This window comes from Cavia porcellus, unplaced genomic scaffold, assembly GCF_034190915.1.
Source record: "Cavia porcellus strain 051 isolate PalLab524CR breed Dunkin Hartley unplaced genomic scaffold, mCavPor4.1 scaffold_14, whole genome shotgun sequence".
Classification (NCBI taxonomy): domain Eukaryota; kingdom Metazoa; phylum Chordata; class Mammalia; order Rodentia; family Caviidae; genus Cavia; species Cavia porcellus.
The window spans coordinates 67,857,985-67,885,643 of record NW_026947497.1 but is presented as its reverse complement, the minus strand read 5'-3'; the positions used below and the strand labels follow the sequence as shown (position 1 = coordinate 67,885,643).

The 27,659-nt window shown below is 45.2% G+C and overlaps 1 protein-coding gene across 4 annotated transcripts in view; it reads left to right on the top strand.

Moving 5' to 3' along the window:
* The window catches only part of Dgkg (diacylglycerol kinase gamma), a 193,515-nt gene that overhangs the window by 156,677 nt on the left and 9,179 nt on the right, over positions 1–27,659 (top strand). For all 4 annotated transcript variants that reach the window (XM_023560313.2, XM_003477071.5, XM_063261207.1 and 1 more), the window contains 2 exons: positions 20,945–21,065; positions 23,586–23,646. In XM_023560313.2, coding sequence (XP_023416081.1) covers positions 20,945–21,065; positions 23,586–23,646 — 182 coding nt within the window. The remainder of the gene's footprint in view (positions 1–20,944; positions 21,066–23,585; positions 23,647–27,659) is intronic.

Here is a 27,659-nt window from a genome sequence, read left to right as displayed (position 1 = left end):
TTTCCAGTGCCCCGTCCCCAGCAGTGATTGAAACAAAGGTTATTAGATAAATAAGAAGCACATGGCATAAGAACAGGCAAAAATAATCTTTTTATATTTCATTATAGTTTGTAAATTATTTTGCATATATTAACGTAATCCTAACCAGAAACTCATGATCAACGTTATATCACATCCCGTTTTACAGTGGGATAGCCAGTAGGAGTGGGGCAAAGGTAGGACTTACACAATTTTATGTACAGGCAAGCATCAGAACCAAGACGCAGGCCCGTAGTTCCCAGCCTATCCCACAGTGGCTAGCATCCAACTAGAAAAGTTATTACAAAGGCTAACATATATAATGGACGACCAGGCTCTCAGAACGTAGGAGGCATTTAGACCCAGTCTGAAGAAGGGTTGCAACTCCACCTTTTGAAATTCTGTTCTTCCCGCAAGGCCTCCTAATGGTCATCTCCTGCCTAGAGTCCTTGGTGTTCTCCAGAAATAAGACCACTCTCTGAATTCCCAGGACACTGAGTTTTGCCTTCTGTCTCACCAGCACATTAGCTATGAGTTGCACTGTGTCATAGGCTTGTGTAGTCTCCTTGTATCTCTCCCCTGCCTGGCCCCAGAAAACAAAGAGCAGTGCTCTCTTCATGTTTGTGTCTCTTTCAAAGCCCCACACCCTGGCTGGCTCACTATTCTGCAGCAGTGTTTGCTGCTGGGGGAAGTGAGGAGCCCTTGCCTTCTAATCAGTGGGCAGCAGATTCTAGAGTGGAACAGGAACAGGCAAAAAGAGAAAAAAATACTGAAGAAAAAAAGCAGTCTCATGTGTATGTGACTCTAAGAATTTAGCTTCATAGAGTTATTAAAAACACATTTGATAAGTGTGTTGGTCATCTTCAAATAAGTAATTCAAATATTGCTTAGAATAGCAGTCCCCAGCCTGTTTGGCCCCAGGGACTGGTGTGTGGAATGGTCTCTCACTCAAAGGCCTATGCAACCTAGATCTCTGCGCATGCGCAATGTGCAACCTAGATCTTCACATGCCCAGTTCGACATAGGCTTTAATGTCCTATGAGAATCTAATGCGCCTGCTGATCTAACAGGAAGTGGAGTTCAGGCAATGAGGAGCGGTGATGAATACAAATGAAGCAAAAGGATCTGTGTTACCCCATTCTATCCCTGCTGGCTATGCCATTCGATTTCTCAGTCATCCCATTTGATCTGCAAATGGGGGATCCTGACAAGATTCTGATTTAAGCCAAAATCTGCCTAGACTATCATTAGATAATTATTTTTTGTAATTCTTGGTAAGCGAAGACAAGAAGTACTCTTGGTAGAGTATTCCTTTGGAGTCCTTTTCCCTGCAGTGCAAGATGAGTTTTCTGTCAGAGCATTCAACACATACTTAAAAGCACCTACCAAGTGCCAGGTACTAGGGTTAAACTATGACTCCACTGTAGCCACTGAGGAGTGGGGGAGTCTCGCCTAAATAAAGTAATCCCACAGATAGGCATCTAATTAGGAGCTGTGGTAATTGTGCAGAAGAAAAGGCGAGTGGCTGTCCAGGTCTGGCCGGAGCTCACTAACCTGCTGCTGAAACCAACCAACGCAAACTCTCTCCAGGCAAATGCATAATGTAGTCATCCGTCTGCCCGCCCGGATGTGAGTCTCTGCCTGTCTCCTGTTGCAAAGTTAGTTGATTCTGCTACTTTGCAACCATGTGTGGTCTATGGTGCCATGTAGATTTTCACTAATTGTGCAAGCTATAACTTGAATCCTAAAGCAAGGGATGAGATACCAACCACCCACCTCTCAGGTTCATACTCCCGGGGAAAGAGCTAGCACTCAACTGAGGCACCCAAAATAATTGTGAGCATGGGGTCCAGATTTTTCCTATGGCTCTGCTCCTCTCTCTGTTTTATAAAACCGTTACAGACTGTGGCCTGGTGGGTTCAGGAGTAGCCAAGGTTTGCTCCTGAGTTTCCTGTTCAGTGGAGAGCTGGCCATCAGAGTAAGCAGTAGTCAACTCCTACACTTGGACAAAAATGTAAATGTTCTTTAAAATTATGCATTTAGCATAAGTGTTTGGTTCCGGTCTCTCCTGTGAGCTGAGACAGAATGAGTCAAGTGACCCCTAAATAATTTCAGGAGCAGCAGGGGGTGTGTATGGGGACTCCCTCAAAACTCTTAAGAAGTAACCATGACAACATCTGCCCTTCCTATTTGATGTTTTCAGGCCTACAGGGAGACTTTGCTTTGCTTTTCATGGAAAATCACAGCTTTGTCATTCAGTCCAATCAGCCCACGTGGGAATCAACATGCACCAGACTAGTCATTATCTTTCCTTTCTTTACACACCCTTCCCCACAGCCACCCCATGGCTGCACACCCCCTGCCTGCATCTGACCTGTTGCTTAAGCTGAACACTCAAGAGTCAGGCATCTCCCCTCACAGCGGCCTGTAGGAACTCTCCTATAATTTTTTTTTTTTTAACATGGAACCTTTCTTGCCAGGATGCAGACTCACCAGGAAGTCCCAGGTACCAATCCCTTCCATATCCCTGTGCCATGGCAGAGTCTCTGAGACCTTTCCAAAAGGGCTGAGGCATAGTGATTGACCAGAAGAACCCAGAGTCAGGAGCACATAAAGCCATGAGTCAGGGAATTATGTTTGAGTTAGTCTCTGAACAAAATGGAATTGGTGAGTGATGCTAGCATGCCGTGTCCCAGAGTCTCAGGGCCAACATCAGCCTGTGTTGGAGCTCAGGAGATCTGCCTCCACCTCTACCTGGCTCAAGCTCTTTGGTCTCCAGTTCACCTGGTATTAGGCAGTAGATGTGATCTGTTTCCACAGACTTCTCATCACATCTGGCAAGCGCTTCCTCCCTGGACTCTGTAGTGTTAGGCCAAGTGTGTGCGTGTGTGCATGCGTGTATGACGGAAAGAGAGAGGGGTCTCACTCTAAAGTTTAGGCTGGTCCTGAACTCACTAACTAGGTAGCCCAGACTCACTTTGAACTTGTGGCAGTCCTCCTGCCTCAGCCTGCTGAGTCCTGGGATTATGGGTGTGTGTCCACCACACCCAACCTCAGAGGGCAGGATTCTTTTGCAGTTTCCAAATGAAGGCCACATGACATGGTTCTCGGAAGCCTGTTTCCGTAGAAACTAAAATGTTTTCTGTGTAGTACTGAAATGCTAGCATCATAAGCCTCTTAGAATTTTAGAAATCATTTTGTCCTGTAGATAAGGAACGAGACTCAGAAAAGTGAAGTGGCTTTCTCTTGTCCAGCCTCAGACTGAAAGGCTGAATATTTTGGATCATGTAGAATAGTCATTGGTTCTCTAGTATAGGAGCTAGAAAAGATTTTTTTTGTAAGAGACCATAAGCAACTATTAAAATAGCAAGGCTCTGTATGCTGTACAATCTTCGATGCAGCTACTCAGCTCTGTTTACATAGCATCGAAGCAGCCCCCCAAAACACATGAATGGATAGACAAGATTGTGTTCCAATAAAGCTTTATTGACAAAAAAAAAAAAAAACAGCAGGCTATATTTGGCCCTCCAGCCATAGTTGGCCAGGCTTTGCCTTGACAGAACCTCTCTTGGTCCATGAACCAGGAACATGGACAGTGCCTGGGTGCATGTCAGAGATTCAGACTCTTAAAGCCCATACCAGGCCTGCTGAAGCAAATTCTACATTTCCACCAGGCCCACTAGTGTGTGTATATATGCTGACAGATGAGAATCGTTGGGTTAGTGGTCTAGCCTGTCCTCACTAGGAATGCTCAGGAGAAATTTATAGATTAGAAAAGTTGACCTATCCCAGGTCACACTAAATGGTGGATATGGGACTAGAGCTCAAGTCTTAGTGATAGAGTTATTTCCAAAAGATGAAAAATATTAACAAAAGATGAGAAATATAAAATAAAAAGCGGCCTTTATTCTGAGAACACGGAGAGAGATGACCGGCAACCCCCACCGCTGGCGTCCGGCGATCTCTCCAGCGGACACGCGGCGTGGGGGCCTGTAAATAACCTCAGTTTGGGGTGGAACCTAAGGCGGGCATTAGGGATACACAGGTAGCCCATTGGTCCTAGGTTTGGCGCCATATGTAAATTCCCAGGGGTGGGAAGATGGCGTCACAGGTAACTTCCTAGGGGCAGGGCAAGATGGGGCTTCCTGCTTCCGGTTGTGGCTTTCCTGGCTACAGTGTCCTGTCTGGGCCAAACCTTTCATATCCCGTCTTATGGTTATTATGAAAAGGGGCGAAGATTTCTCTCTTTAACTACTTCCTGCTGGCAAAGGGCGCTGTACTGGAGCCTAGGGGAGTTGACGGGATGAAGGTTGATGCCCAGGTCGACGCTGGTGCCAGGTGTTTTAGCCAGGACAGCTTCACTGGTGAATGCACGTATGTCAGACTGGAAAAACAAAGAGACAAGATGTTATGAGGAGACATGGCACTGTCATATTTAAGGACCCAGGTGAGGTAAAGGGAAAGGTGCCTTTGATTTAGACATATCATTCTATCAGGACCATGTTGAGGTAGAAACATTTCCACGGTGAGGCAGAATTCTGAAAATTAAACATGGGGTTAGGAGGAGTGGAGTTATGAGAGGTGATTACTCCCCCATCTGAAAGCATAAAAGTTAAGACAGTAGATTGGTAAGGCTTGTCTCTGGTATGCATGATGTTGGAGTCTGTAGGCAATACTGTTAAAGAGTCCTGCTGTAAAAATGATCATTAATAGAATGTAAGAAATTAGGAACCAGAGTGGATAACAAAACACGACTTAGCCTGTTAACTGTGGCTGCGAAGCCTTTGTGAGACAGAGATGGGTAGGCGACAGAAGATGAGATGACCACTCAGAATGATCAGATTTAGGTCTGGGAGGGCACCTCTTAGCCTGAGCGATGTGAAACTAGGATGGAAGTCCAGCAACTTTGATTTAGGCATGGGTCACTGCAACCTGGTTGTAGTCCTTGGAATGATTTGCTGTAACAGAACTTTAGCAAGTATGAGAAAGGCTTTTATGTATCCTGAAAAAGTATAAACCAAGTGAGAAGACAAAAATGTATCTGAGAGTCTTGACCAGGGTTGTCTGACAAATTGGTGAACAAGAAAGGAAGGGGGTGGTCTATATCACTGAGGAAGGGTCCACCAGCAACACAGGTGGAAGCTGTTGAGGCCTCAGTGTGTCTAAGTCAGCCTGTATAAAAGGCATTTTAAGATTTAGGACTGGGACCTACACAAAATAGGCCCTGTTTTTATTTATAAATGGCATAGGTTGACCATCAATACCCCATGATAGAGATTGAGGACTTAATATAGTAGCCTGAATACTCAGGAAGAACTCTGTATATATGGCCTCTATGTCCACAAATATAGAGAATGTCTTACCTGAGACTTTAGTGCGACTTGGAATCCGAGACGGACACCCACAAAGGGGGCTGCTGGCCCTGAGTCTTCTCAGTCTTCAGCAGCGGGTTTTCTGTCGGTGACGAATCTGGCAGTGTCGACATTTCCTATGAGGGCTAGAACTTAGGATGGCTTACCCACTCTCTGGTGGCTAGGACAGTCCAGTAGCCCTGGAGTAAGGTCTCAAAGAATGCCAGGATGGGGCATTTTCTTGCACAGTATCTTCTGCTGCATTTGAGCGTGGTCCATGGAGGGGGCAGGCAGCTCCACCTTGTGTAGGTTTACCTGTCTCAGAACTTCAAGTGTCACAAGTGTTAAAAATATAAAAAACCATATTAAGATCTCTATAAGGTTTGAAGGTCAAGTTTTGCCTTTTTGTTTGGGATTTGGACTATAGTAGAATTAAGTAAGTATGCAGGAATTTAATATTGGCATTTTGGATTAGAGAGCAGGCTTTATCTGGATGGCATACCACTTTTTTTATAGGGTGACACGTAGAATTAACAAAAAAGCTTTAGTCTGCCAAACAAGGCTTTAATGGAAACATTTTGCAGTAAAGGTTTAGCAATCTTATGAATAAATCAATCAAAACTGATCTAATACTGTCAAATTCTGAACACATTTACTTTTAAAGTTGTTATTTGCAGTAGTATGAACCAAGACAAATAAAATAAAACTTTAAAGAAAACCCTTGTCTTGAAATAGAGCTAGTGGTTCCCAGCAAAAAGGAATTTATAACCTTAGTTGTTAAACAGGAGATTGGTGAAGGCTTTGATTGATAAACAAGGCTGGTAAAATTATCAGGTGGCCAATAACCTTGATTAAATGGTTTGAGAATTGTAATAAAAAAGCATCTTTTGAGCGGAGCCAAATTGTAAAAAAAAGCATGCCTGAGCAGAGCCGCTGAGCTGCTGTTTCACGGCACTCCGGCAGAGCACGCCCAGTGGGTGGGGCAAGCGCTGGGATATGGCGCGCAGGGGCGGGCTCGGACTGCCCCCGGAAACGTGTAATGTGGCAGCGGCGGCGATGACGGCGCACAGGGGAGGGAGGGGCTGGGACGGCGCATGGGGGAGGGGCTGGGAGGCGGCCCGACACAGTACGCAAAGCTGGAACTGCTTGCAGGGCTCGAGGATTAGAAAGCCAATTTACGAACACAGCTGGGTTTTGATTAGCCTCCTGGACCTGTTTTAAAAGTTTGTTATAGTTAGTATGCTTGACCTGCTCTGGCACAGCTATAGGCCTAGAGTCATTATCAGCGTCCTTAAAATGTACATCATAACAATTAGTAATAAATTTAAATTGCCTGATATAATTCTGTGGGTCAACAGAGAGGCTACCTAATTTAAGGGTAATCTGAGATAGATCAGAAAGGGAAAAAGGCACATGGATGTTAACAAGTTCCTTGGGACCAGCTTGCTCCCGAAGTGGAAGCAGAGCCTGAGAAGATTCCAGAGCAGAGGGCCACTGAGCAGCCATCCTTCCGGTAGGCGCATGTGAGCAATCATCTGTAGAGCGGCTACAGAGCTGCTGCCGGTCACCCTGGGAAACACGAGCAGATGGCGTCTCACTGTGTGCCTTGCAGCTAGAGGACTGCTGTCGGCAGCACAATGAAGCGTCATGTGCACTGCAACAGGGCAGCTGTTGTAGTCCACAAGAGGAGCCACAAGGAGACGCCTGTTGACAGTGAGGGCCCTGTAAACATGGCGGCGCCCTGTCACGTGACCCAAAACATGGCGGCGCCTGGGAACATGGCGGCGCCCTGTCGTCATGTGGCCCTCTGGAACATGGCGGCGCCATGCCATGTGGCAGAGGGTTGTAACATGGCAACTGTTCCCCGCGCAAGCTGGAACAATCACGCGACCTGCTGGAAGGACACAGCGACGGAGACCTAGTACAGTGGGCGGGCGGTGAGAATGCTGTAGGGGATACAGAATTCTCAGGAGAGGAAGTCAGAGACTGCGAGGAAGCGCTAACAGAAGGATCAGAGCCGCTGGGAGAGATATGGGTCCCTGGAGACGGAGGGGGAGAGGATTGAACATCGGGAGATAACTGCGACACAGAGGGATTAGAGCTGCTGGCAGAGTTATGGGTCCTGGAAGGCGGAGAGGGAGACGATCGTACAGTGGGAGGTATCTGCAATGGAGAGGGATTAGAGCTGCTGAGAGAATCAGGCATAGGGGGAGGAGAGAGCGGTCCGGCGGGAGACAACGGCAGGGAACGAGTTTGGTGGTAGGCAGGCGGCGGCTGGGAAAACAACGGAGAGCAGGACGGAAAAGTTTGCGGCGCAGTAGACTTAGCTAAAAGTATCTCAGCTGGAGCACAAGACTTAATGAGAGATGGGCGTGTTCTCAGAATAAGAAAGGCTTGGACATAAGGGAGTTCTAATAACTTGTTGCCAGCTTGACAAAAATCGTACAAGTTCCTGAGAATGCAGGGGTCAAATGTTCCTTGTTTGGGCCAAGGCTTGCCGATAAGCGGGTAGGTTGGCCAGACCTCCTGGCAGTAAAAAGTTAGTTGTTTAGTTTTTATGGTACCTTTAATTTTTAGAGTACGTAAATTGGAAATTAGGCACCGTAAAGGCGTCTTTTGGGAGTTAGAAAATACGTTCCCCATGACTGATTCAGGCAAGAAAAAAAAACCGGAGGTCCAGAAAAAAGTCGTCACTTATTTGTGGTACCACGCGGCGGAACGGTTCCAAACCGTAAACTTCAGTCGTCACTGAGATTTACGAATGGAGTCTACGTAGGATCAGTAACAGTTTTGCCCGTGAAAGCGCAAGGCTTTAAGGGAAGTGAGGCATTCTTTCAGTGTGGGCGGTCCCAAAAATCTCTGCTTTGGGCTATCCAAACCCAAAGAACGTGAGAGATTTTGTGGGCGCAGGTTTGCCCAGAAAGAACCCTGCCCTGGGCGGTCCTAAGGACGTGAAAATGCACAGACCCACGCAGACGGGGAGAACATTCCACTGGGGCTGCCCAGTGCGAAAAGTTCCCCGGGGAGTGCTCACCTGAAATCAGTCTGGCCGATGCGGAGTGCAGGCGGCTGGCGACAGGAACGTCTCGGGAGAGGAAAAAGCTCGGGATTAATCCAGGATGGTATCTGTTTATCGGCGAGGAAACTCTGGGTATGTGGCCCAAGAGTTAGTTGCCTGCCGATCGAGTCACGGTACCAAATGATAGAGTTATTTCCAAAAGATGAAAAATATTAACAAAAGATGAGAAATATAAAATAAAAAGCGGCCTTTATTCTGAGAACACGGAGAGAGATGACCGGCAACCCCCACCGCTGGCGTCCGGCGATCTCTCCGGCGGACACGCGGCGTGGGGGCCTGTAAATAACCTCGGTTTGGGGTGGAACCTAAGGCGGGCATTAGGGATACACAGGTAGCCCATTGGTCCTAGGTTTGGCGCCATATGTAAATTCCCAGGGGCGGGAAGATGGCGTCACAGGTAACTTCCTAGGGGCAGGGCAAGATGGGGCTTCCTGCTTCCGGTTGTGGCTTTCCTGGCTACAGTGTCCTGTCTGAGCCAAACCTTTCACTTAGTGCTGCAAAGATGGAATTGTTTCTGTGCCAGAGTCCCTTAGGGACTAAGCCCAGACCAGCCTAACCCTCTGGTTAGCCCTGCTCGACACAGATTCACTGGAAACTCAAAGAAAGCAACCAGTCCTCCTCCTCAGCTGACTTTTAAAGACGATGACTGGCTCCAGCTGTGTCCTCTTCCCCTTCCTCTCTCGAAGGCCTGGGAGGGGCTGGTGAAGGTGAAAATCCACCTCGGGAAGCTAGCTGCTTACCATCTGCAGGGAGAAACTTGCTCACACAGGTTCAAGCTGGAATAAAACTCCAATTTAATTCCTGCCTCTGGAGGTCTGCTGCTCAAAATGGAACCTCGGAGCCAAGGAATCTTTCCCTCTTCACACACAGAAGGAAGATCAAAACCAGGTTCCTCACATGACCAGACACCTTAGTTTTTCTCTCTTCTGCCAGCCCGATCTCAGTTCCCAAACCAGTCCCTGTTCCCCTGTAGAAGCTCTTCGTTCATTGAACATCAGGCCCCTCCGGAGCCAATAGCAAAACACCACACTGGCCCTGGGTTCTGCACAGCCCAAACACTAGTGTTTCAGGTTTGTTTCTATTTTTTGCAAGAAGTGTCTATCTTAGCCAGTTTGGGCTGCTATAGGAGAAGACCACTGACTGAGTGGTTTAAACAACAGACATTTATTTTTCATAGTTCTGGAGGTTGAGAAGTCCAAGATCAAGGAACCAGCTGATGGCTGGTGAAAGCCCACACCCTGGTTTGTAGACAGATACTTTGCTACTGCCTTCTCACATGGAAAGATCATCTCTCTCCTTTCTCTTCTTACAAGGGCACTAATCCCTTTCACAGGGCTCCACCCTCATTACCTAATTACCTCCCAAAAGTCCACCTCTAAATTGGGGTTAGAGCTTCAACGTACCAGTTGGGGAGAAGGGATAGGATACAGACATTCAATCCATAGCAGTGTTTAATCTTAGCAAACAAATATATATTGGATTGTTACTTATTGAATACCTATTTATGGTACAACACTGCTGCATATTTATTATTTAACTGATTTTATGTTTGAGAAGACAGAGACTCAGAGGGGTGAAGAAATGAGGGTAAAATCACAGGTAGAACCTGGACTCACACCTGCCTTCAAGTACTCAAGGTGCTCCAGGTGCCTTAGGGTAGTGGTCCAGCCCCCCAGTAGTCTTATCTACACATAAGAAATATTTAAGGCAATCATGTTGCTACCAATATGGTAGGAAAACACCGTGGAGTAGCAGAGTCAGTAAGTTCCTAAGACTATGGCAGTCAGGGAAAAGAGGTCCTCTTCTTCAGAGCCTGATTCCTAGCTGCCCAGCACTATGCCAAGACCAAGTCGGCAAACTAAATATTTGGTGGCTCAACAAATGAACAGAGTAGACAGAGAGAGAAAGAGAGAGGGAGAGTACTCACATGTGTGCCCTTGCAAACACACAGGCACCCATGTGCTGGTGCTTGGAGCTGAAAAGAATTTAAAAAGTCAGTGAATGAGAGAAGGGGAAAATGGGCTGGGCCTGAGCACACAGAAGTAGCATATCAAGAATGTCTATCTTTCCAATCTTCCCTCTTACTATTTCTTTTCTTTGCTTTTCATTTTTGGTCTTTTATGAGGCAGGGTTTCACTATATGATTCAGGCTGGCCTTATACTCACTTTGTAGCCCAGACTGGCCTCTAACTCACAGCAATCCTCCCGCCTTGGCCTCTCAAGTGCTGGGATTACAGGCTGGCACCACTGTGCCCTGCTCCTTCCTGCTATCTCTAAAGCCTTATCCTTCTTTATATCTTGTCATGAAGTTTGTGCCTGAGCCTTTCTAGTCACGGCCAGTTTCAGTTGGAAGAAAGGTAGAGGACCAGGCAGCGAGGAAACTGGGAAAGAAGCTAATGCAGAGAGCAGTTATAACTCAAAGGCGCTGGTTTGGGAATCAGAGGCCCAAGGAGTAAGTGAGGGTCAGACAGGAGGACACTGCCTCATGATTCCTCTCACCCCACAAACCAGACAGACACCAGCGGGCCCCTGCTTTTCCCAAGCACTGCTCAGCCTCCTGTCCCCCCCCACACGCATCCCAGCTCCTATCACCAGAGGCCTCCTTGGGCAGGATGGATCCCTTCTACAGGGACCCGCATCTGGCCTCCTACAACACGCTGTCAGTACAGATCTCTTCCTATTCTCAGAATGGAAGGCTGGATGCTTAAAACATTTTACATTAATCATCTCATCTCAATTCCCCATAGCACCTCTGCCTGAATCCATTTTATGCTGCTGTATCACAGATTGGGAAATTTATAAAGGAAAGGAATTCATTTCTCATCATCCAGGAAGCTGGGAAGTCATTGTCTGTGAGGGCTTTCTTGCTGCATCATCCTGGGGTGGAGGAAACCTTGCCCCCGTGCACCTCTTAATACTGTTTCACTGACAATGAATTCTCAACTTAAATTTTGAAGATAAAATTCAAACCATAGCGACCCCTGAGAAGTTCAGTAGATCAAAGTATTGAGGCCCAAGAAACCTAACTGACCTCTTCAAGCCCACATTAATTGATGGATGTGGGACTAGAGTCCAAGTCCTAGGATTCCAACCTAAAATTTTGTCTACACACATACTAGGGTACCCTCTCCTACCTCTCCACTTCTGGCCATTGCTGACTCAACAACCAGAAAAAGTCTCTCCCTACCTCAAATCTCTTCTTTATCTTTCTGTGGTGGATGAGTGGGAGCTGTATGAACCCCGCTGAGCTGTAATCAGTTTGGTCGGTATAGATCTCTGTGTTGTACTTTATATAAAGCATGCCTGAAAGTCAGGTTGCAATGAGCTACAAGTCTGGCCAATAATGGATTCATTTTATTCCATACACTGCATGTGGAATCAAAACTCCTTGAGCTCAGTGGTAAAGTAATTCCAGATAACACACCAACTAGCACTTTACCTTCAAGCTGAAGAACTAGGAATTCCATTTAATCAGGTCATGCTGCTTGGAAGTCTCCCTGAGAGCAGGAGGGGTTCGCCCCACTCCAAACTCACCTCCCTGTCCTCAGAAGCCCTGTCCCCCAAGGAATCTTGTCTCCCGTGTTCAGTTTTAGAGTCCTGTAAATCTTGTTTTGAATTCCATCTTTCTCACATGCCAAATGTGTGATAGGAAGCAAGCTTCTTAACCTCATGAAGCCTCAAAGAGTTTTTATTTTATTTTATGTTGGAGCAGTAACTTCTGTTTTTGCGTCCATCTAGATAGTAATCTCCAACAGAGTTGCCACAAGTGTTGAAAACAAATAAAACCTGCAAAGCTCTAGGCCTGGCCTGGAGTCTGTAGACCTTGACCATCTGGTTCAAGTACTGTAGCCCCACTGCCCACCTGCTATCCCAGGCCTTAGCAGACCTTTGGCCTCTCCAACAGGTGATGGGAACACAGCCTCTCTGCAGAGCCATTCCCAGCCATTTTCTTTTCTTCCTAAGAAATTTCCCACCACCTAGCCCTGCTTTCCACTGTCCCTCCCCTTCTGAAACACTGGCCTTCTGTGAAAATATTTAGAAGCCCCATCCTCCAGCACCTTCATCAGCCCAAGCTGTTCCTGATGGATAAAGCTACACAATTTAGGACACAATTTTCTACCTGACCTGCAAGAGCCAACAACAATGGCCACTGTGGCCATGGGTTTTCTCTTGGCCAGGAGCAAGAGTCTACACTGCACCTTCTGTCTTCAGTGCACTATGAGAACAGGCAAGGACTATTGTGGCCTGCTTCTGTCTGGGCTGGAAAACCAGCCTCCCTCTTGGCAGGAAGTGCAAGTATCCTTAAAGATAAAGCCCCTCCGCCCCAAAGCAGGGAAACTGAGGCTGTCAGAGGGAAAGCAGTTTGCTCAAATCACAGAGCTGGTTCACCAAGAACAGAGACCAAGCTTCACTCCCCTCCCACAGGTCCAGCAACCTCACCACAGAGTTCTTGACCACTTCTCCTTCCTAAGGAAGACTATGAGGTTCAAAGGTCACTTGAAGCCCTCTGGCTCCACTGTGCCTTCATGGTGCTCTACTAATCCCTAAGAGTAAAGTAGACTAAGTCTTTGAGCCAGTGTACTAAGGCCATGGAACCTAGCAGGACCAGGGATGTCAAACTCATGCCTTAAAGATCTCCAGGGCCCCCAAACAAAAGAAGACAAGAAGACAATTTGTATTTATGGTTGTTATTGTGGGTCTGTATACCACACACACACAGAGAGAGAGAGAGAGAGAGAGAGAGAGAGAGAGAGAGAGAGAGCGAGCTGCACAGAAAGGAAGGGAACTTGTTTTCAGACAGAAGGCTTCCTCCCTTCTTAGAGTATAAGAAATAGAAACAGGAATGCTTGAACTTGCCAGGAGTAGTCACCCTAAAATCCCAGTGTCACAGTATCTCTATACTTCTGCTTTTCTCCTCTTCGGTGCCCTCTTTTCCTCCTCCTTACCCTACCCATCTCCTTCCTCCCCATCCTCTCTCTCTCCTTCTCCTCCTTCTCTTCCTCCCTTACCTTCCCTGAGTTACATTAATTCCGAGGCCTTACTGTGTGGCAAAGACAGCCTCCTGAGGGCATCCCTTCCTAAGGAAACATAAAATCACAATGACAGCAGCTGTTTCCTGAGGGCCTCCGTGTGCTGCTCCAATGGGCTCTGGATGGGTACAGGGCATTTGGTGGCATCTCTTCTAAGCATGCAAACAGCCCTGTCGTTGAGTTATTATCTCTACATTTCCAGGCAACTTAAGTGCCTTCTTCCCCAGTGAGAAGTGAGGAAATGGGCAACTACATTCAAACCCAAGTCTGTTCCAAGTTCTGCTACCTATTGCAGGGTACACCACTGTGTACACAGGCTTACCGGAAAGAGCCCTCCTGCCTGTTTGGTTTGCTGCAAGGGGCCTCCTGCCTCTCTCCTCCTGAGTAGGCCAGGATCTCTAGGGAAAGCATGAGTCATAGATTATTTTTCCAGTTAGTTATGATCCGGATACCTGTGGGCCTGGGGCTTTAAAGGGCCAGGTGGAAATGGCAGTTAAGGGTGCAGTTTGGCCAGGGAGAGCCTCGCTATTTTCCCGGCCCCTTTGAGCAGCCCAGCACCCTTCCCCTGCAGGTCAGAAGACAGTCTTTGGGATTCATTCAGTCTCCCTCCTCCCAGGCTTTCCCAGGCTGCCATGCTTCTAAGTTGAGCCTTTTAAAGCTCTTTAGCCAGGAGCAGCATTTGATCTGTGCCACCGTCCCTGCGGGGAGCTTAGATGGACTGATCCGTGTCAGGCTTTGCGGGGCTTCAGGCGCCTGAGCCGCCAAGGGCACGTGGCACATCTCCATGGAAATTTGGAGGGAGGAAGGCAGCCCAAGGCCACACCTGCTGCCACTGCGGAGGCCAAGTCTACAGGAGGCTGCCAGCTACGACTCACCTGTCTAGACTGTGGGAACTGAGCCGGCCCCACTGCAGAGGGAAGCTGGGCCATGGCCTTTCCTTCCCTGGTACCCTTAGCACCTGTCAGCTTCCCACAGCACGACTCTAAGGGACGCGGCTGTTTACACAATGCCTTCATATTCTTTATCTCTTTTGTTCTCAAAATATCCCGATGAAGCAGATTTTATTGTTATCCGTCCTAGGCACTGAATAGGGCCACCCCCGAGCTTTATATGTATGAGCCTGAACTCCCAGTACCTGGACAGTGCGGCTGCATTTTGTAGACAGGGACTTTAAAGAGAGGATTGGCAGGGGATGTAGCTCAGCGACACACTGCTTACCTGGCAAGTGTGAGGACCTGAGTTCAATTCCTGGTACTAAAGAGACAGAGAGAGAGAGAGAGAAGATTAAGTCAAAGTGAGGTGGACCCTACTGTAATCTGACTGGTGTCCTTGTGAAAACATGGAACATGGACAAATAGAGACAGCAAATGTGTATGTGCCCAGAGGACTTTTGGGTAATGGAGCAGCTGGAGGACAGCCCTCTGCAAGCCAGGCAGAGGCCTCAGAGGGAGCCGACCCTATTGCCACCTTGATCTCAGACTTGGACATTGTCCCTTTGGCCTCCACCATGACCAGAGGGTCTGAAGGGGCTGATGGGATATGCCTCTTAGCTAAGAGTGTGCTAAGTACCAGACTTTACCTGTCATATTCAGTTCTGGTCCCTCCTCCCTGCATGGCCAGGATTGAGGATCAAAATCAAAATGGGGCTGTTGAGATAGGAAGGGGATGGAGTTAGAGAGGAGATGAAAGGAGCAAAACTTAGACGGAGCAGGATGCCCGCTTACTCCAGAGCTCACCTGGAGTTTAGCCTTCGAGTGGAGGTGAGAGTCCGTGAGGAATACTGGAAATTTAAGGGAATGCTTGCAAGCCCAATGTTAGGGATGGACTCCTGAACACAGCTCTTAGGTGGATAGGCAGACGGTTGGAAGGTATAAGGACGAAGGTAGAGAAGACAGAAAGAAAGGAATATATTTTCAGGGCCTACTCTGTGCCAGGTACTTTCACATAGCCCTGGCATTTACATCTCATGACCACACTTCAAGATGAATGCTGTTATTCCTAATTTTCAAATGAGGAAGCGCTAAACAAAGAAGTAACGTACCTTGCGTTTCACTCGCACATATATTTGGACAATGGTAGTGCCTCAGGCTCAAGTTCTCAAACTTGAATGTGTCTTAGAACCTTCTAGAGGACTTGTTAGAACACAGACTGCTGGGCTCAACTCTCAGAGTCTCTGCTCCGGTAGATCTAGGTTGGGACCCAAGAATTTGTGTTTCTAACAAGTTCCCAGGCCATGCTGAGGCTGCTGGTCCAAAGCCATACTCAGAACCACCCACTAGACAAGAACCTAGTCCAGTGAATTTTGGAGTCACCCAGGGATCTTTAAAAACAGTTGTTGGGTCTACCTCACATGCCCATACATTCTAATTTAAACTGGCATGGGGTACAGCCCAGGGATCATTGCTTTTAAAATCTCCCCACATAACTAACACACAGAAAATGTAGGAAGCACTGAGCCAGCCTCATTTCTCCTTTCCTCTCATCCTGCACACTAGCGTCCACTTCAGCCGCCCACTACTAGGGCCACAGTGGGAATTGATCATTGACTAGCCTTGTTCATAGCACCCCTCTCCCACTGCCGGAGAACACCTGTTGTAAAACATCTCAAGCGTCTTGCACACCTACTCTCTTTTCATCCAATCCCTCAGCCAGATCCTGTGTTATGCTAATTTCAACTATTTTTCTCCCATAACCAATAGCAACAATCTCCTTGCTCCTTCTTTGGCCATATCTACTTTAACAAGTATCTAATTAGGGGCTGGGGATTTAGCTCAGCGGCATAAGCGCCTGCCTTGCAAGCAGGCAGTTGTGAGTTCCATCCCTGGTACCGATAAAAATGAAAAAGACAAAAAAAAAAAAAAAGTATCTAATTAAACTGCAATTAGGGCAGTTCAGAAGAGCTTTTTCAGGTTGATGACATCTGACTTTTTTGTCACAAAGAGCAGCTGACATGGTTTTGGGATTTTTGTTGTTTTTCATTTTTTATTTTAAAAATAAAATGATAAAAATGATATTGAAATTTAAAAATAATAAGAAATTAACACTAGTTAATATATTGCATATTATTATCTTAGAAGTAGTTTAGACTTAAATGATCAAAGACTCAAATAATGAGAGCATAAACTGTTCTTGATGAGCTTACAGAGATTAGTAGTACAGTTACCTATCATATATATATACATTCACATATATATGTAAACTTATGCACATATGATCTTTTTCCCTTCTTCCTTTTCGCCAAACTAGTATGTTTTTTAAATGACTTTTAAGTTATAATATTCATGTGTACTTAAAGAAGGTGGGAAATACTTAGAAAAACATAAAGAAAAGAATAGCAATTACCTTTAATTTAGTTACCCAGAACTCACACCAGTTAAGATTTTGTTAAGGTCTGACCTTCCCTCCTATGTATATTTTTGCCTACTTGAGAACATACCATATATATATATATGTTCACATCTTGCCTTCACACCTAAAGTTGTAACTTAAATATATTTAATGTTATTGAAGCTTTATTTATTGGCAAAAAAAAAATCATCATTTGGATACCACATCATTTACTGGACTGTTTCCATACAGATGGAAATTGGGAAAAGAGGATCACTGTTTTATAATTTATATGGTGATCAATATACATATTGTATGAATTTAGGTTTTGTCAATTATTTCTCATGATCAATTCCAAGACAGAAAGTAATGGGTAAAGCACAATGAGAATTTTAGATTCATTCCAATTGTCCAAATTCCCAAACAACAACAACAGCTCTCTGCTGGTTTGTATCATCAGTGTAAAGAATGCATGCTGCCAGGACTGGGGATTTAGCTCAGCGGCATAAGCACCTGCCTTGTAAGCAGGCAGTCGTGAGTTCGATCCCTGGTACCGATAAAAACGAAAAAAACACGGGGCTGGGGATTTAGCTCAGCGGCATAAGCGCCTGCCTTGCAAGCAGGTGGTCGTGAGTTCGATCCCTGGTACCTGTAAAAATACAAAAAAAAAAAAAAAAAAAACCGAAAAAAAACAAAACAAAACAAGAATGCATGCTGCCCCCTCCCTTGCCCAACACTTCATGCTATGTTTGGTGCCACTGAGGATTTTTGGTATGGGGATAACAGACCAAATTTGCATTTATAAAATTACATACTGGAGGCTGAAGCCTAGTGGGCCAGACTGGAATTGGTGCTGTTCCTCTGTGGCTTCTACAGTCTCCCCCTTCCATCTTCCTATATTTGACCCTTTCTTGAAGAGTGCATATTATGTGTTTGCTGTATCAAACACTGCACAAGACTTTGTCACCAAGGAATAAGAGTAGTGCTGAAAGGGCCAACTCTGACAAGCTTGTGCCATGGCCCCCAGAGACCCCCTTCCTCTAGATCTGCCCCAAGAAGTCCCTGAACGCAATTCTCCATAAGGAAAAAAAATTAATATATTTCGATGAAATTGCTAACTAGGTTTGTCACTAACTTGATTTTGTCTCCATCCTGTGCCTATTGAACCCCGCATATCACCATCCCTGTGCCTGGAAACTTCTCCCTCCTTCCTCTTCTCGGCCCAGCAAACTATATCAGCATTCATTCTTGAGCACCTTCCTTACATATATGTGACCCCTACCTTCCGTACCTTGCTAGGTCAAAATCCACCACTCAGCCTTCCTTGAAGGTGCAGTTCCATTATGGCATTTTCTGTGCCTAATTCTGTTTTGTGCCCAAAGGGCCTTCAGTAATAGAACATTTTGTGTTTCCACCTCTTAACAATGTCTGGCAATTGGTTACTCAGTTGCTGTTGCATGAATGAATTCTTGTTTTACTAAGGTACACAGACATTCCATATTAAATGCACTGAAGAATGTAAAGACAATATGGAGATGATATGAATTGCCAGAATCACACTCAAAATCATTGGTACCAAAGGTAAAACAGACACCTGGTATACCAGATGTCCCGATCCTGGATTCCATGTTCTGAATATCAATTGTTATGTGTGCCTAGACACTGATTTGCATCCTGTTCTCTTTCAACTCAACACCATATTTAATGTTCCCCTCAGTATCTCTGTAACAGAGGAAGTACAGGAGATTAAGCAATGCCAGAATTTCCAAAAGTGTATTGCAAAGAAAACTAATACCATAAGCTGTTTATAGCTATCATCCAAAACAAGGTTCTTGTTGTCTAGTGAGTTTGGAAAACAAAGCTAAATAGATTTACCTAAGGACTTCTCCCTAGGCATTGTAAGAAGGTGAATGAACCCCCTATCAGACAGTGGTGGAGAAGAAGAAGAGCAGTCAAGTCTGGCCTCAGGTGTAGGCAGGAGTCATCCCTGCCTCTTTATGCCTAGGAGGACCGCAGTGCAAAAGCAGAAGGGCAAACAGTGTAGGAGATCCTAGCCCCTTCCCTTCCATTGATCTCCTCATTTCCACATCTCTGCCAGCCCCTGCCCCCTCCCACCCACCCGCTGATGAGATCAGTCTTCATTACTTGTCTCCCAGAGCCAGGAAGCAAGGTAATGTGTGGGAAGTGGTAGCTGCAAGGTAATGTGTGGGAAGTGATAACAACTTTAGAGTTAAAGCCATTCAACAGGAAAATTTGTTAAAAAGACCAAGACATGTAAAGCCGAAACACTTGAGTCTATTAAGTCCCCTGCTTCTCAGAACATTTTGTTTCTGGGGAATGTTTCAAGGAGAGAAAACATTGAACCCTCTCAGCACTGTCAGATAGCAAGGGCTGGTACAAAGAGCAACATTTTATAACACATCTGTCTCTGCCACTAGAGAAACTTCTGAAAACTTCTGCCTGTTTTCTCCTCTCTCCTACCTAGCACAACTCCCCCACCCTCCTTAGCCCTAGTGGCACTGTATTTGTTTCCCTCCTCCCCATCCCCCTCCTCCTTCTTTTTTTCTTCCTCCTCCTGCTCCCTGAACTTCTTTCCTATTCATAGTGCGTGTTGTTTTTGCAGACGCTGTTAGACTAGCACAGTAACCTAACATTGTCCAGTGGTTATTCTACCCTCAGGTAAGAAGGGAACTAATTAAGTGACTAGAGGCTTAGACATTCGTTGTTTATTAGCTCCAAACTCCTTCAGAGAGCCTGGAGCATTCTCCTAAACAAATATTACGTTTTTATGGCTCCTTGTCCCAAGTCCAAGAGAGATGGAGAGGTTAAGGAGACAGTAGCTTTTCAGGGATGTGAAGAAAGGGCTACTCAAGCAGGAAAATGGAGTGTGGACAGATGCAGAGGAGTAAAGTTCCTTGCCTGTCACATTTGAGTGCAGTTCTTGTATCTGTTGGCAGCTGTGTGCATCAGTGATCATCAGGTCCGTAGGCTGGGCGATGTGGACACAGCGCGGCCAGCCCAGTGCTTTGTTTAACTGTGTTCATTAGACATGCATCCATCGATAGGTTTTTTTAAACGGTAGTTAGTCTTCTAAACAGAAGAATAAAGGCAGACCCAACTATATCTCCTTACCGGTCAGAGCAAACACTGCTACACTATACCAAGGAATGCTTTAGGGGACAGAAACTATCTGGGTTTTTGGTATTTTTGTTTTGTTTTGTTTTTTTGTTTTTTCCTTGTCAAATACACAAAAGCATCCACAGAGACACAGTTTCCTAGTTTGTAGCTACTAATAGCTTGTTATTACTAGCCACAACCTATGAGGCAAAGTACTCTTGCCCTAGGAAGCAAAAGAATGGAGACTTTCTAGAATTCTACTTCTAAAATTTTACTTCTGTTTTAAAGTCATAAAAAGTTGCATTGTAATCCTGCCATTGCTTTCATTAGAGAGACTAGGAGCCAGATTCCAAGCCTCAGGAATTATTCCAAATGGACCATTTCCAGGTTCTGAATCAGAGCAATTACCCTCATAAGGGGCCACTGATCCTGGGTGATCCCGAACCTGAGGCTCCTGTGTACCCCTCCTTTCCTACTGTGGGCTCAGTAATCTGGTGTAAGTGACATAGGCTCTTCCATGGCTCGGATTAGGTACCTGGTGTCCTAAAAGAGGTCACTGATTTTCCCAGGAGTTTGGCTTCCTCCCGGCTTTCCACTGGCCAAACATGAGGTGGACTAACCATCAGTAAGGCCAAGATGGTGTTTAGACATTGAGAGGAGAGTGGGTAACGGCCCTCATCAGCATTCCTTCCTGTCCTCATCCCAAACCTGTATCTTCAGCTGGTGGTGGAACAGGTGGAAATCATTTCAGAAATGGCTGACTCACTGTTTATGTTCCTCTTGGTTTGGAGAGGCCTTTGTGATATCAGCCTGTTCATTGCATTTGTATTAATTTTTTTCCACTAGAACTGGGCTTGTGAAAAGGTACATTGATTGACCTTGGGGAAATGCCTACGCCTCAAGGTTTAGTAGGAATGAAGGGATGCTGATGGACTTGGGTTGGCCATCTAGGGGCCACATGCCCTCTGGCCAGAACCAACCTAAGAGATGTATATGCACTGCCTTTCTGTCTCGTTCATCAGACCTCAGTGACCAGCTCCTTGAAGTGGTAGGGCTGGAGGGGGCCATGGAGATGGGGCAGATCTACACCGGCCTGAAGAGCGCGGGCAGGAGGCTGGCCCAGTGTTCCTCCGTCATCATCAGGTATGCCTCCCTGTTACCCATCAGCCTTTGAACCTCCCTACTCCCCTAATCATTCTTGCACACAGTAGCTGGGAAGCCATTTCTGGATTTTAGGGTAAGGACAGTGGGGGGCAGAAGCTTGATAAATTGTATAAAGATCATGTCCCAAACATCAACTAGAGGGTCCATAACCACCAATTTGCTATTCCCTTAAAATAACCCGGTAACATTCTCTAAACAAGAGTATAAGACTATAAAGTCCAGAGAACCAGAGATTCCATTCTGTGCCTTTTCCATCTTTACAAATTAAAATGTTAGTATGCCAGGGGGCACATTCTGATAAAAACCAGCTTCCCTGCTTTATACTGTTCTATTGAATAATGGTCTTGGAAATGCTATTTCCTATTGACCTTTTCATATTAAACCATTAACAGCAGCAGAGCTAGGATTGGTGGCACATCCCTGCAATCCCAGTGATTCTGGAAGTTGAGGCAACAGGACCACAAGTTACACCCCAGCCTGGACAACACAGCGAGACCCTGTCTCAAAATAAAAAATAAAAGAGGGAATACAGCTCAGTGATGGAGTGCTGGCCTACCATGGTCAAGACCCTGGGTTTAGTCTGAAGTACCCTCTGCCCCCGAATCAGCAAACCTGTCATGCTTGACTAACAGGGTGACAACTGTTCAACCTGTGGAGCACATTGTCAGCCACTGAAGACCTAGAATTTATGGGGTCTCGTAGAGAGAATCATCTGATTTTAGTTGCCTCTAGTTAACCAATGCAAACTAGTTATATTTTCTCAGATTTTCCTCCTCCTGATTATTTCAGAAGCTATTATTCCCTTCTGTTTTCCACTAACCTGTTACACGTCAGATCTGTACTATGTCTCAGGGATTGCCACGGTAGGTGGGGTTTCCCAGGGGCACCCAACCACAGAACCTTCCTCTCCCAGAACCTCTTGGGCAGGTGTCATCAGCATGCGTTTTGGGAAACTACTCCTGGCACCATCCCTCACCATGCTGAAAGGTCCCCGCAGTTGGTTCCTTGATGTCTCTTAGCAGATCTATTCTGTTGTCCCGTTTTCTTCTTCCATACCTCTGTTTTTTCTGTCTTTCCCTTTCCCCAAAGCTTTACTCCCTGTGCTTTCTGGGCTGTTGTCCTGATGGGAACCCTGTTCTCCAGGTTAACTTCTCTCTCCCTGTCCACTTTCCAAGTCACTAATACTGGCAGCGCCCAGTCTGTCAGTACTCCGAGGCCATAACTTACCGAGACCAGGGAGAACACAGCACCCTCATCCCCAGAGAATCTAAAACCTTGTGTATATGGGGGAGAATGTTTCTTTGTATTCAGCAGAACTGTTCCCAGGTCAAAAAAGAGGTGTGATCCAGGACCCCTACCTCCCAGGCATTTCCCAGGTCCTCTTCAGCTTTAAGTACCAAAATACCTTTCCTACCTCTGATCATTTGTGTTTATTACTAGGTTTATTGTTTTTTCTATTGACTATCCTTAGTGTCAGAGAGTCATCATCTTGGAACATAACTTGCTCCCCTCATTTTGTAATGTCAAAAACAGGACACATGTTAAAACCTAGTGAGGACTTCCTGGGCATCAGGATGGGAACTGTCTCCCACCCCGCTGCCCAAAGGCCCTCAGAAAGCTGCCTTTCCTGCCAGAGGCAGTGCAGCAGGAATCCAGAGCTCTGTAGCAGGAGTGAGAACTCATATGCCAGGGAAGCCCTGTGCTAAACAAGAAGCAGCACTCTCTACTCTTCTCCTCTCCCTTCCTTGGGGAACAATATTCCTAGATGCCCCTTTCCCAGCTAAGCCAGCCTCACAGTCCACACACGCCCAGAGCACACTGCTGTTTGGATCTGAGTTTGAGGTGGGACACACTCAGGCCCACACCGTACCTGCGCAGCTTGGAGACACTACCTCCCCACCATGATGCAACTGCTCGATCAGGATGCAGGTGGAGCCCTGGCAGTGCACAACCGAGCTCCTGGCACAGGGCGCGGGCCCTCTGGCTGACTGCTGGACCAAACAGGGTCTGCTCGGCAGTAGTGCTGCCTTGTTTGCTGGCTGCTCTTTCCCAGAGTTCTGTGGCTTTCGCTGCCCACCTCCAATAAGGTTTTTCAAAGTGGGATCTAGGAACAGAGGCCACGGAGTCACATCTATAGCGCTTGTGAAAGTGCAGGTCCCCCTGCTTCGACCCACCAGGATTGAACCGAGGGCTTCACACTAAGCTGCACCCCCAACTCTTTATTTGTTTTTCATTTTGATACAGGGTCCTACTAGGTCTCTAAATTCCCCTGGATGAGCTCAAACTTGCAGTCCCCCAGCCTCAGTGTCCCAGAGTGCTGGAATTTCAACCACCATGCCTGGCGGGATTCTACGTTCAGCAACCCCTCCCGGAGAACCTTAGGGAACCCCTCCTAGGCGGATACATGAAGTCTTCCCACAATTTTTTCCCTCATGGCAATGACACTGATCCTGTTACTCTTGAGAAGCTCATGTGTTTCTTTGGTTTTTGGGCTTCCAGGACTAACAAGCTCCTGCCGATGCAAGTAGATGGAGAACCCTGGATGCAGCCGCCCTGTACGGTGAGTTTTGCCAGTCTTGGGGTGGTGGTGAGGAGCTTTATTTTTGAGCTCTCTGTGACACTGACTCGATATGACATCACTGACTCCCAGAGAGCCAAGGGCCTTGGAAGACCTAGTGTAGCCCCTTTCAGCTATATCCCCCCACCTACCTATTCCTGCTAGACTCTCCTCGGATGCCCACTGTGGGCCAGGCAGCTTGAGGCTGCAGATACAAAACAGAATGAGCCACAGGTCCATCTTTAGAGGCACTCATGATCTAGTCAGCAAATTCTAGAACTTCGCCCATGTCACCTTGGCAGCCTCAGTTTGAAACAGTCCAGTGGCAGGGAACTTACTCTGTGCGAAAGGAGACCACGCTGCTGGTAGGCAAGTCCAGCTGTTAGGAAAAGCTTCCCTGCATGGAAGCCAAATCTCCACGCTTCCCCTAGAACTCCCACTGAATTGCTCTGACCACTGGGGAGAATTCCGCCCTGTCCAAGTCTGTGCTCCCTACAGAGCCGCCCACCATGGCCGCAGAGGCCTGCCTGAACACTCCACTGAAAGGATCAGGTTTATGGCACAGTCATCCAGCACCCAGCACAGCACCTGGCTTGTGATAGTTGCCCAGTGATGTGTTGCATGATGAACAAAGGAGTGAACCAAAGAAAGAACAAATCCTCTTCCTCCACTCAGCGCGCCAAGCTAGCTCTCATTTGCAGGGCTGCACAAGCCGTGTTTCCTCCCTTCTCAGTTTGTTCTCTGTTGAAACCCCAGCTAGAAACTATAGGAAGAGAAATCTGACTTTCAGGGCTTATATTTGTGTGTTAGTATTTCATAAGATACGCATAAATATCTTATACATTGTGAACTGTGTGATCACAAATAAGCAAATCTCAAAAGAGACCAAAGTTGTGTTTCTGAGTTGGCCCTCTCTAGAGGAGTATTCAAACAATTCTATAACCAGTTCTTTGGGGCCCTTAAGACTATCAAGTTGTCTTCTACTAGAGAAAGAGCCTTCCTAAACCTGCTGAGATGAAACAGCACCCTCTATAAAGATGAAAAATTGAAATTTTGCTGGGTGTGGTGGTGCATGCCTGTAATCCCAGCACTTGGAAGGCAGAGGCTGAAGGATCACTGTAAGATCAAGGTCAACCTGGGCTACATCGTGAGTTTAAGGCTAGCCTGAATGACATAGCAAGACCCTGTCTAAAGAGAGAAAGGGATAGGGAGAGAAAATTTTCTACCATAAATATAAATTTATTTGCACGATATTACTAAATCTTAGGAAGACTAAGAAAAAGATGAAGTGCGTTATAGCAAAAACTAATAATAAGCATTTACTGGAGTCAGGAAGGATGGAGAGCATTTCTGCTCCTTATCCTTGTGATAGAACTAAATTTAAGAAAAAATTTCAGTTTCTCCTGCCTCCTAAAGAAGATGCTGAAAGAAGCCAAATCCTGTTCCACCTGGCCCAAGGCTATATAAACACTAGGTTATCATTCCTCTGCATCCAAGCTCTGGTTTTGGAAGTAGCCAAATGCCTTTCTGTTTTGCTACCACAGCCTCCCTCCATGCTGCTTGTCAGAGAATACAGCTCGCTGTGAAAACAGCTGGGATCCAATGATGGTAGAGTACGCAGCCAGGAGATCCGTACTAACGGTATATTCATCTGCTCAGGCTGCGTAACAGAATGCCATGGACTAATGGCTCAGCTGCAAAAGCCTAAGATCAAGGCACAAGCAGGGTTGGTTTCTGATGAGGCTGTTGGCCTGCCGTCTGTATATGCACACTACAGTCCTCTCTTTCTGTTCTCGTGAGGGCACAGATTCTAATGGGTTGGGGCCCCGTCCTTGTGACTTCATTTAACTCCCTTTACCTACCTAATCCCTGTGTCCAAATGTAGCTGCAGCATGGGTTAGTACTTCAAACTATGAATTAGAGGGGGACACAATTTAGCCCATAGTAGAAAATGACAAAGTTATTATTAAACTTGCAAGGGTTAAAACAAATGAACGCCTTACTGAAATATTTTCTGGAAGGGTGTTCTGAATCACTTCCAAAATTAAAAGCATTGACTGGGATATCACAGTATGAAAGAACTTTGGTAGAAATGGAAACTAGTTTTAGGGCAGGGATATAAGTCAGTGGCATGGTATCTGCCTGGCAAGCACAAGGTCCTAAGTTCGATTCCTAATACAAAAATAAAAAATAAAGAAACTAGTTTAAATTAGAATTCAGAAGCCTGTTAAATATGGTCATACAAGTGAATGCAAATAGCAAAACTCACTCTTTGAAAGGGAAAATAAATAAACTAAAGATTAATAACATGGATCCCAAGCCCAAGGTTATGTTAACAAAGGCTGAAAGCCTATGGGAAACATTGTTGAAGAAATAGTAAAAAATGCACTAAATTTTTATTGTCTCTTTTCACTTTGGTAATGAAAAACATAATTCAGAAGACAATGTTAGTAGCTAAAATACTTGTGAAACTAGTACGGGGTATATATCTTTTAAATCTGGAAGAGCTTAAGATATATAAACTCTGTCAACATACTGAAAGGCAGAAAACAAATAACAAGCCAACATTTAAATTTTGTAAAAATGAAAAAGGTTAAGTCTAAATGTATCGGGCTGGAGATTTAGCTCAGCGGCATAAGCGCCTGCCTTACAAGCAGGCAGTCGTGAGTTCGATCCCTGGTACCGATAAAAAGGAAAAAGACAAAAAAAAAGACTAAATGTAGCAATACTGACAAGAAAAAATGGATTAATATCCTGTATTAAAAGACCAATATTAGCTTAAAAGCTAAAGTCCAAATATATATATTCCTTATGAAAGACACACCTAAACTTAGATAAAATAATAACCTATAAGCAATTGAAATATCCTATTTTCCAAAGACTTATAAAGTATTTGCTGAAATAGATCATAAACTAATTTACCAAAGAAACAAAATCTCTCTATAATCCTGAAGCAGAAATTACAAAAGTCATTTTCTTTTACCAAAAAGCTAACTAGAAATTACTAATAGAAGGTTAAATGAATAAGCAAACAAAACCTGGACAGTTGGAGACTAAAATTCTCCTAAAGCACAATAGATTAAAGGAATTTCCTTAGTGACAACTAAAACATCATAAAAATAAAAAGATTACAAGTTCAAAACTAATCAAATCAAGCCTCAACTGTAATAATAAATGTAAAGCCTCATATAAAAAGAAAAATACTACAAATAATCCCAAAACTAGAATAATAATCAACATAAGAGAAACAGAAGGGAGAAAATAATGATAAAAATAGTAATTATATAATTTTTAAAACCAGGAAAACTTAGTTCTTTGAACATGTCAAATTTTTAAAAATCTAATCTTAGAAAAAGAAAGATTAGAGATATTAAATTGCAAAAAGAACATACAAGAAATGTAATATAAAAATCTAAATTTGAACATCTTAAGACAGTGAAGAAAAATCGTGATAAGCAATGCTTTCAAAAATACATGCAAAATTACCTCAAAACAAATAATCTTAGTGATAGGCCTTTTATACTCTTATGAAATAAAATATTTAATTAAAGTACCCTAGTAGAGACAAAGACAGAAAGCTGCCTAATTGATTTTATTAAAGATATAATAATCTAACAAATATTACACTGAAAAATAGAAAGCTCCAGACCAATCTCAAATGTAAATATTATATAAAATTCTTATAAACATGTAGGGAGGTAGAACTGAATTAGAATTGAAAACTGTTATACAAAGCCGGGTGTGGTGGCACACCCCTGGAATCCTAGCCCTCAGGAGGCTGAGGCAGAAAGATCTTTGGGAGTTTGAGACTGGCCTGAGCTACAAAGTGAACTGAAGGCCATCCTGAACTACACGGCGAGACCTGTCACGAAAAGACCAAAAAGAATAAAAAATAAAGAAAAGTATGTTACAAGGCTCATTTACCCCTCAAAGTCTATCAAAGGAATGAAAGCAAATCTTCTAATATTAGACATGATAACATAAGTAGATGATTCAAAAGTTTTCAATGATATTAA